The sequence below is a fragment of the Boleophthalmus pectinirostris genome, unplaced genomic scaffold (assembly GCF_026225935.1).
Source record: "Boleophthalmus pectinirostris isolate CB_2022bp ecotype Guang Dong unplaced genomic scaffold, ASM2622593v1 HiC_scaffold_22, whole genome shotgun sequence".
NCBI lineage: Eukaryota > Metazoa > Chordata > Actinopteri > Gobiiformes > Gobiidae > Boleophthalmus > Boleophthalmus pectinirostris.
Window position 1 is genome coordinate 27,692,426 of NW_026571190.1, and position 10,329 is coordinate 27,702,754.

General features: G+C 36.5%; 1 protein-coding gene across 2 annotated transcripts; it reads left to right on the forward strand.

The window, feature by feature from the left end:
• Window positions 1–176: 176 nt before the first annotated feature.
• Window positions 177–9,885, forward strand: LOC129410312 (ankyrin-2-like). Of its 2 annotated transcripts, XM_055158031.1 has the most exons (8): window positions 177–1,514; window positions 2,048–3,991; window positions 4,414–4,503; window positions 4,848–4,931; window positions 7,169–7,336; window positions 7,418–7,585; window positions 7,690–7,781; window positions 8,332–9,885. In XM_055158031.1, the coding sequence occupies exons 1-8, from the start codon at window positions 1,506–1,508 to the stop codon at window positions 8,531–8,533; spliced, it is 2,757 nt and encodes a 918-aa protein (XP_055014006.1). In that variant the 5' UTR covers window positions 177–1,505; the 3' UTR covers window positions 8,534–9,885. The 2 variants fall into 2 exon arrangements, with proteins under 2 accessions (XP_055014006.1, XP_055014007.1); XM_055158032.1 differs by having other exon boundaries at window positions 177–3,991.
• Window positions 9,886–10,329: the final 444 nt, after the last annotated feature.

Genomic DNA, 10,329 nt, shown 5'->3' on the forward strand with positions numbered 1-10,329 from the left:
AAGTCCAGGGCATCATCTCCTGAGTCAGCAGTATCTCAAAGTGAATGTAGGCCTCTCTCTCCAGACTCACCTATCCCCCAGTTTAGATCCTATGATGTCACCCAGCATCATGATTTCTCAGGGCATAGGTCTTGTACACCATCGTCAACAGTCTCAGACTGGGAAGGCACTGATTTCTTCCTAGAAAACCTCTTTGATGAGGCTAGAGCACAGTCACCACAATCAGATATATCAGACCTCCAACTTGACAGATTGTTTAGCTGCAGACCATTGTCCCCAGAATCGTTGTCCTCTGAATTTGACTATGCACTAATGCAAGATTGGTTGTTAGACTTCAGAGCATCTTCTCCAGAATCAGTGGTTTCTGGGGAACTGTACTTTCATGACCAAATTCCTACACAGCATTGTCACTATTTCCTTAATTATTCTCAAAGCTTTTCATCCTCTGAGGAATTATATTCCGATTCCCCCATCCATACATTTCAGTCCCCTAGCCACTTTTTATCTACAGGAATTTCACAGTCATCAAATTCATTTTTCTCCGATTTGTCAATTGATAGTCTTTCAGATGATATTCAAAAAATACCAATCAACAATAATAATGGTGCCTCATCTCCTAATTTTGAAAAACAGATTAACATGAATAATCCATGCTACAATCATATCTCAGTATCTCCTCAATCATATAATTCAGTAGATGAAATACTTCCTTTGTCACCTGACTCTGTTCCTCATTTTGGTCTTGAATGTTCTTCTAAGTCTTCACCCGAATTATGTTCGTTGAGTTCAATCCAGTCTTTCAAATCTGACAACATCCAGACCCCTGATTTTTTAATACCACAAAATGATGATGGCATAACTCATAATATTTCAACAGAGCACATATCTTTCTCAGCTACAGAATCAAATCTTAAAAGTGTTAATCCCTTTGAGAAACACACACATCATGATCAATTCAGATTTCACAGAACAAGACTGATCGCACATGTTTATGATCCATTGTATAATGGATATTGATGTTTAATTATATAATACTATATAATATAATACTTGTAGTTGAAGAAAGTTGTAACTTTCTTCAACTACACTTGTAACTTGTACTTGTATGTATTTTAAGTATCTAGAGTTTCTCAGAACACAGGCATCAAATTTAACCAGTTAAAGCTAACATACCAAATGGATAATATTTTCAGATTCAGAGATTTTTTCTTAAAATATGTATTATTCCTTTCTAAATTTCACAAACAGTTCTATAAATTCATATTTATTAAAGTAGTGTTTGGTCCATATAACAATAATTTGTAAAATACTCAAAATATTTTAAAATATAGAAAAAAATGTTGAGTCACAAGGCAATGCAAAATGCACCTTTGTTGGAAATGACTTTGCTTGTGGATTATGGATGCAAGTTGCAGTCATCATCTTCAGACTCTACACTTTCCACTTTCAATGTTTAAGATTTGTTTTGGATTAAAATCAAGGAGAAACTTGAGAGTCAACATACCATGTTTTTGGTAAGAGAGCTTAATCGAATGCAGTGTTACTAGTAGTTGAAACACCATGGCATGTGTGCAATATGAGAGGAATGGCCTTTTAATAAACACAGCCTACAAAAGCCTGCTTTGGTTTTGGTACACTAACATTTGTACCTTGTGTATGGATATTATGTGGTTTAGTCTTTCCATATACATTAATATGCAAGTATTTTCCTTCAAGAATTCTGCTGGAATATTACTAATGTGCTTATTGTGATTCTGCTGCGCTGTTGTTGGCCTAATTAGCATTAAATTAGATCCAACAATGTCAAGTGAAAATATTGTTGACTGTTGGATTCAGATATTGTAAGTCCATTTGTGCCCTTCTTGTAAGATTACTTACTAGCTTACAATAATAATAACAAATTGTGTTTAAAACAAAAGGGACACAAATGCATTTTTTCTGTGGCTCATTTCATTGTACACATATTTTCATGTAAGTGCATGCTTATATTCCATCTTTCATAGCATTCATTTTAAATATCTACCACTTCATTTATTATTTCTTACAGATTCCAACAACATCATCCAAGAAAAATCTTTCAGAACCCTCAGAACAATCCATTCAGTTCAGTGAAAAACTGCCTAATTTATATCAGTCAAACACCTTGTCCTCTAACACACACTCACAGCTTTTGGGGCTTCTCACGAAGACTGAAGTTTCAATCACACCAACTGAACAAAATGAAGATTCTGTGTCTTCCATTCTTTGTTTTGAGACTCCAGATTTTGCCACTGTAGCTGATTTAGTCACTGGACCCACAGAAACTAACCAATCAGTAATCAGTTTGACTCACTCTGAACTCAGCAATGAAAGCCCAAATAACAAAACATCTTCTAATTTTTTCCAACAACAAAAAAGCCTGAGTGTAGATACAGACACCCAAATAATCACACAGACTAAACAAGACTTTCAAATGGTTGAATATATAAATCAAGAACCTATATCACAGTTAAACGTTGCTACTGATGAAAGTAAGTCTGAAGATCACCCTGTAGCAAAAACAAACCAGAATAATTACATAGCTGAAGCACCATCAATGTCTTTTCCCAAAATGGATGATGCCACAGCTTGTGTTTCTGACAACATTTCTGATGGTTCTTTGGCACCTTTTCACCATGAGGACACTGAGAATTATCTGGATGGTGGAAGACAAAGCAAATCAGAAAATGTGACCACTACTCAAGATTTTAACCTATCCATTGATGACCATGATTCCAATATTGGTGCAGCAGGGATGACTATATCAACACCAGAACCTAATTCAGATGCATCCATATTAGAGCCAAGCCATGACCCTTTACTTGAAGAGACGAAGTGTATTTTAGAAGACATACAGCCTCTGGAGATAACACAAGGAAGCCAAAATGAAATATCTTCCTTGATGCCCCCCTCTAACATAGAGAACAGTCGGGATTACCAAAAAAAGGACATGACCACTCTTTATCAGGATTCTATCAGTTCTCAAGATCTTGATTTAAAAGTCTGCTCCATTACTGAATATCCTGATGTTCTGACAAAGTCTGTTGCATCAGAAGTAATTCAATCAAATGAAGACCCTGTATCAGATGAACCAATATTAGATTTAAGCCAGTCAGGCAGTGGCCAGTCGTCCTTTGCAGAGCATCAGGAGAGTTCTGATGAAAAAGATCAGGGTTTAGAGCTGGTAATACAAACTGACAAAAGTACAGCTGAACCATTGTCCAATGTATCTATGACAAAGCAAGAAGAAAGCCTATCCCGCAAAGACAGTGATGACTATTCGACTGATGTTTTTGAAACTTATGACAACAAGCCTTTTGAAGATTTTTCTAGCAGTAGAGATGTTCCTGTCTCTGAAAATGTTGATAAAAATGACATGGCTGCACCAGAAGCATCAAGATTTTTTGGTTTTGAGGAACTTTTACCGCCTATGACGATTGAGAGCCCTGTGAAGCCAATTTTGCATCATTCAGAGGAGTTAATGACACCAGTGGAGATTTCTGAAGCTCGAACATCGGTTGATTCTGAACAGGCATTATCACCATCAGATGATGAATACTGCATCCCACCCGGTTACGACGAGGTCTCCAATACTTTTAATGACAAACCTACGCACACCAAAGCAGCAAGCCCAACTTTTGAGCTTTCTGACACAGAGGCATACTTTGATTGTAAACAAGCAGCTTCAGATTTCTCAGAGACAGAATCTGAGGAACCTGAGTTAAAATCCCAATCACGTCAACAGTATTACAACTATGGAAAGAAGCAAGGGTTTTTTCATCAGCCTCTCTTACCTTCTGGAAGTAAAGATTGTGAAGATTATCCTTTTGCCTATGAACCTCTTTACCATGTACAAGAGGAAAATGAAGAGAGTTCTGAGGAGGAATTCTCCTTGTGTGAAGCTCCACCAAAGACAACTGTATGTGAAACTGGAGATAGTGACGAAGATGACACTAACGATTCAATCTCAAGGGTAAGATGGAACCCAGAAAACTAATCCAGAAATGAATCCCAGCTTTTGGCAAAAATATATTTGCTTCACGTGGGAATGTCTGCTAACAATGCGGCTGTAGATAGAACTTTTCACCACTTTCATGATTTCATTATTTTAACTTTTTCACTCACAGAAGCTTGTCACTGCTAACCACAACCACTGCTTGCTCACAAACACGCCAACCATTTGTTTCACATCATTAGGTCATCTTATTGCCAGCATGATGTAGCAATTTGTTACAGATTGCCATGATGTACTTTCCTACATTAGTAAAATACCATGAATCAGACAATTGCTGGAAAGTGCACCATAACAGTCTGACCACTGTTTTGCTCTGCTTCAAACACAAATGCTTTCTCTGCTGTTCAACTTTATATAAATGACTTATGTTGATGAATTAGGAGATCGAAGCAGAACTTGGAACAATGTCAGAAAGTTCTGATGAGGAATTTTTGACCACAAGGATAATTCGAAGAAGGGTTATCATTAAGGTATTTGTTCTGGCATGATGGGTGGTGTGCAGAACTATATGATGTAATGGCAGTTTATGACTGTTTGCAGTGTCTGAAACTTACATTTGACTAAAAAATGCTTTCATTTAAAAGAAAAGTCTGTGTATTTTTCCAAAAACTAAACTAATGTTTTGTCATGTATTTATCTGTTTCTTTCCCTAACCTTTTTTAAAATGCAATCGCACGTCTGGAGAGCCACTGTTCCAGTTTTTTTTTTTTTTTCTGAAACCTCTGTAGTTAATACAGCAAGAACACATCTACTTTTACAACAAAAAATCTTCTTCTTCTTCTTCTTACTATTATTATTATTATTATGCTTTCAGGCAGATGAATTGGATGATATTCCACCTCAGTCAATCTCTGAAGAAACATACAAGGATGAAAATGGACGCACTGTTACAAAAAAGGTAGGTCTACATTTTTGCTTTTTTATTGGTGCTTTTCAGATTTTAGAATCTGATAATGTCATACTCAGTTTTCCGTATTGATTACATTGTACTTTACTATGAAATATCAAAAAGGTAAATTCACAAATGTCAGCTCTGGTATTTTCAATTATTGACTAAACCCTAGAACTCACTGTATTACAACATAGTTTTGCATTTTAACAATATTAATTTTAGCTTCCCCCTCTTCTGTATTAATTAATATTGTTCTTAGGGGTGTCAAATTATCGCGTTAATTGCGATTAATTAATTACAGTCATATTTAGCGCGTTATGTTTTTTAACCGCGTTAATCTAATTTTTAATCTCTAACTTTAGTGTTTCTGTATGCGAGTTGCTTTATTATAAAACCTGTTTTTATGTGTTGTTGGGACAACAACACACACACACAAACACATTTATAATTTTTTTATTTCGGTAATTCCACTCATTGCCGGAAACCCACACAAAACGTGCGCAGTAAGAGCGATGTAAACATTATGTTGACGCTGACGGCGTCAGTCGCACAATGGACGAAGTCGAAGAGCCAGTAGAACAGAGGCAGCAGTGCACAGGTAAAAACACATTCGTGTCTTGGAAATTATTCTCCCGACGTGAAATATAAAAGAAAATAACAAATATAATATCGCCTACAACTTAAATGTCACTGGTGAAAACAACCTGCATAGACTCATGATGTCTGCACTACTGTCCTATAGTGACCTGCCACATGAGGGGACACGCACACAAACACACACAGACAAACACAAACACAAACACACACAAACACTCAACTTCATCATTGTCATTAACCTGAGAACGCGCGGACCACGTTTCCTTCCGTAGTTACTGCGCAGACACCGACGTGCTCCCATGAGCCGCGTGTGGATCGTGTTTTCTCGCGTACGCGGCGTAAACCGCGCTTCCTCCTGTGCGCCTCTAAACCAGAACTAACACCAAGACTAAAACCAGGACTAAACCAGTCCAGGACTAAACCAGGACTAAACCAGGACTAAACCAGAACTAAACCAGAACTAAAACCAGAACTTAAACCAGGACTAAACCAGGACTAAACCAGGACTAAACCAGAACTAAACCAGAACTAAAACCAGAACTTAAACCAGGACTAAACCAGGACTAAACCAGAACTAAAAACAGAACTAAAACCAGAACTAAAACCAGGTCTAAACCAGGAATAAACCAGGACTAAACCAGAACTAAAACCAGGACTAAAACAGGATTAATTCATTCCAGGACTAAACTAGGACTAAAGTAGGACTAAAGCAGGTCTAAACCAGGTCTAAACCAGGACTAAAACCAGTGATCTCATATATAAAGCATTTCTCCATCAATAATATTTTTAATATGGTTAAGGAAAGACTGGACTTTTTATTGTCTTTAAGTAGACAAAAGTTTTTATGTTCAGATTTCCTCGTCTTTGCTACTTTACAGCAAACAGTTTCTTATTCATGGAGACTTGGGCTCAACAGCCAATTTGAAAAGATTTGTTAAACAATAAATGACTTTATAAAGTCACTTTTTTAAATCTATATCAGTCTTTTGATCTGCCACAATAATGTAATAATGAATTTAAATGAAAATACCTCAAATTGAAGGCTTTTCTCAGCAATTTTTAGGTGAGATTAAAATGAGATTAATTAGATTAATTAATTACAGATCATAATTAATTAATCTCTCAATTTTTTTAATCGCATGACAGCACTAATTGTTCTATAGATTGCTGTGATGTCATCTGAAACCGAGCAATACACATCACATTTAGATTGTCAGTGAGTGATATAACCATATTGGGTTGTTTTACCAGATTAAATGCCTAAACTCCACCCACATTCAAATTCCAGCAGCTAAATTGGTCAGTACCTGAAGGATTAAATAGGGAGAAGGGAGGAGCAGGGTCTGGACACCCGAGGAACAGTGTAAACAGTCTGACTGGCATAAACACTTCAAGCTGGTGACAGGTGTATCTATTTAGAGCAGAGGCATATGAAGTCGCAGGCCTGTGAAATGTAGCGGCTAGTTTTTGACCACAAAGCTGCAAATGAACCTAGTTTGTACCAAAACAGTAAAAATTATTAACTATGAACAGTAGCTATCAATACATTATGTAGAGAGTTTAGTAGCAGAAAGTGGATTCAATGTTAAGCCCAGTTAAGTAGATTGAAAAAAATGTCACTTCTATCTTTTTTTCTGTTTTTGCAGGTTACCCGAAAAGTTATCCGTAAATGTGTTTCTTCCTCTGATGGAGCTGAGCTAGAGCAGTTCCCATTAGAAGCAGGTGCCCAGGCCAGCATCAGGTCGCCCAAGGGTGATGGATATTCCAAAGTGATCAAGAGGACCGTAGTAAAGAGTGAAGGGGACCAGTCAGAGGTAGGTGCCATTTTCTACACTTGTGATATACAGAAGTAAGCATGATGGAGCATTGGAGCACATACTTTGTTGTCAATTCAGGTAACGTTTACTGAATGTGAGGGTCTGTCGAAGCAAGACCAAGCTGAAGGCGGCAGAGTCAGTTGTGTTGAGAAGACAGTGGTGCTGGAGGGTGAGCGGACAATGACACACCACGGTGATGTGACTTTGGCCTCAGATGTCCCCTCGGCACAAGATGATTTCAGACAGGTTGGTGAAAATATGTATTTGACTACATGATTCTACATGATTTTGTTTTACTCCTTTTTGTCATGAACATTTTAAAATATTTTTTGCTATCATTTTATGATTAGGCTTTAGGTTACATAGGTGGCTTTAATGACAAAGAGCTCCCTCGTGTGGTAGAGAAGCAGACTGTCAAAGATGATGGGACTCTAGTGAGGAGGTGTGAAGTTGTTGATTTAAATGCCTGAATTTGTTGGGTTGGATTTTTGATTAAAAAAAAAAAAAAAAAAAACTCTTGTTTAATCTAATAATGCATTTTACTAAAGGAACAGTATTGCAATTAATATTGTTTCCAACAAATAACATGTCCCTTGTGTGAATACACAAAAAAATGGCATTCGTTGTGTATATGGACAAAAACATTTGCTTTGATTTATTGAGCCTTGACATTAGGATTTGTTGAGTGTTTCCATGTGCATTGTGTGCATGCTTTACATTAACAAATATTGTCTAAAGGTTTATATCTTAGCAGGTCATTATCCTGGGGTACACCTTCTTAAATTACTAAAACTAATACAGACGACGCATATGCAGTGAAAGAGAAATTAATTAATTACTAAGTATGAAGCTTGTTGGTGTTGTTGTTTAAAATTCAATTCTGACAAAAGCTTGTGTCCAGTTAACAGAATTGAATTTTTCATTTGCTTTCCAGTAAGAATAAAAAAAATCTAACTACTCTGTCCTCTCCACTTCTGTGTACCCTTCTATAGGGCCCAGATGCGTAAAAGTCGCACTCTGAGGCGGACCATGGTGAAGGGAGCTGGCCAGAAAAAACAAGTGCTTTTGGAGCGAGTGGAGGGCCCTCGAACAGGTTCAAGGTCTACAGATCTTAAGCAGCATCTCCACCAGCTCTTTCACCATTACTACGAACAAAAACATGGAGAAGATGCCGACAAGAAGCAGGAAGAGTAGACTCACCGATTACTGCTTGAACCCACTCCCAAGCTAGAACTTTCCCTTAAATCCTATGCATTAGCCAGATGCAATCCCAGAGCGTGCTAAGTCACCTCTAAGTTACCATAGTCTTCCCATTTAGTCTTGAAACACTTTTTAATTTTAATTTCTATCCTTGTTTTATGTGACCAAAGAAAACATTTCCGTTTTTTTTTTCCCCTCTAATTTATTTCCATGCTAGAAGTTGTTGTCACTATGGTAGAGGATCACATACCAAGAACTATTAGCCCCATATTCATTATGTAACATGCAGACCTCTTCTATCCTCAAGAATAATTTACCTGCTAAATATTTCTACTGCTCTTGTCAATATATGCTTGGACTGTGCACTTACTCTCACCACTCCACTCACCATTATATGAAATCAGGTGGTCAAGATGTCATGTAGACCTTATGATTGCTCATATCCATTGCTGCTGCTTCTGTGTTTTGTGTAGGCTATATGTAATCTGAATTCTATATTATCTATTTAGAGGCATTATGGACATCTGTAGCCTAGAAACTAATAGCCACTCATGTGAAGTAGAGCAGGCATGACTAATCAACATCTGTCATTATGTTAGCTGCATAGTTCTGTGGACTGCTGCTACCTCCCCCTATGTGTATGTTTTCATTTATGTGATGTTATCCCATTTAATGTCTCTATATTTCTCATAATTCATAGTACGGATGGTGACAACTTCTATAATTGTTTCTTCATGCATGTATTTCTTATTTATTTTATGTAATGCATTGAATGTATTTTATTTTTATTTTTTGTAATGATGTGCCATTATTAGATGAGATTTAGATGATCTGTTACTGACTGGAACAATGATTTGAGGTATTATTTAAAAATTGAGTGTAAAATTGTCTTGTGTGTGAATGGATGCGTGAGCAGGTTCTCTCAGTATAGTAAAGGGACACAGTATTTACCACAATACGCATTGGCACTTCTGAATGTCAAACCCTCCATGCTTTTTGTGCACAGGCTTCAAGGTAAGACTAGAGGTTGAGAGCTTCAGTTTGCCATTATTCACAACGCTTTGTACTGTATGTATCTACAACATGTACTTAATGTATTTAATTCTTTCTCACAGTTCATTTAGTGACTTAGAGATACGTATGTACAATGCAAACTAGTGGAAGTTCACTGTGACAGGTATGCTTTTATTTTGAGCATCCTTCTTCTGTGATGAGTTATATATAATTAAATTTAATGCATATGTATAAATATCTAGGGCATGAACTACTGTATCAGAATTTAAAAAATACAATAAAATGACTGCAGTGTTTCCATGGCTGATATCGCAAATAAAAATATTCAAATACTGGACATAGTACTTGTTTCTGCCTTCAGTATTCATTATTTCTACTCACATTTTACATTAACATTTACATTTCTTTATGAAGTTAATAGTTCAATATCTTACACTGATAACTGGTAACAAATTCTTAGGTTACTCTAATAGAATACAATTTTTGGGTTATTGTACTTTTATGAGTAGATTATTAAACCTTTACTTCTAATTGAGTATATTTCTAATCATATAATTTTAATTAGTCATTTAAAGAGTAGAGTACTGCACAAGCCCTAATCATCCTGATCCAAGGCTGTGTCAGCTCTGTCTCTGCTCTTTTCTCAACTCACAAACCTACATAATGCAGACTGTGGTTTAAAATGACCCAATTCATATTTAAACTCTTTAATTTGCATAGAATACTGATTTAAAATGCCAGTAAAAATATGTTCAAAAGTAACAGTAGTTTTTTAC

What these genes read in the sequence shown, in the direction of transcription:
- LOC129410312 (XM_055158031.1), top strand. An exon ending in CTAACGATTCAATCTCAAGG is followed by an intron (nt 3,992 to 4,413) that starts GTAAGATGGAAC and finishes TTGATGAATTAG; the next exon opens with GAGATCGAAGCAGAACTTGG. An exon ending in GAAGAAGGGTTATCATTAAG is followed by an intron (nt 4,504 to 4,847) that starts GTATTTGTTCTG and finishes TTATGCTTTCAG; the next exon opens with GCAGATGAATTGGATGATAT.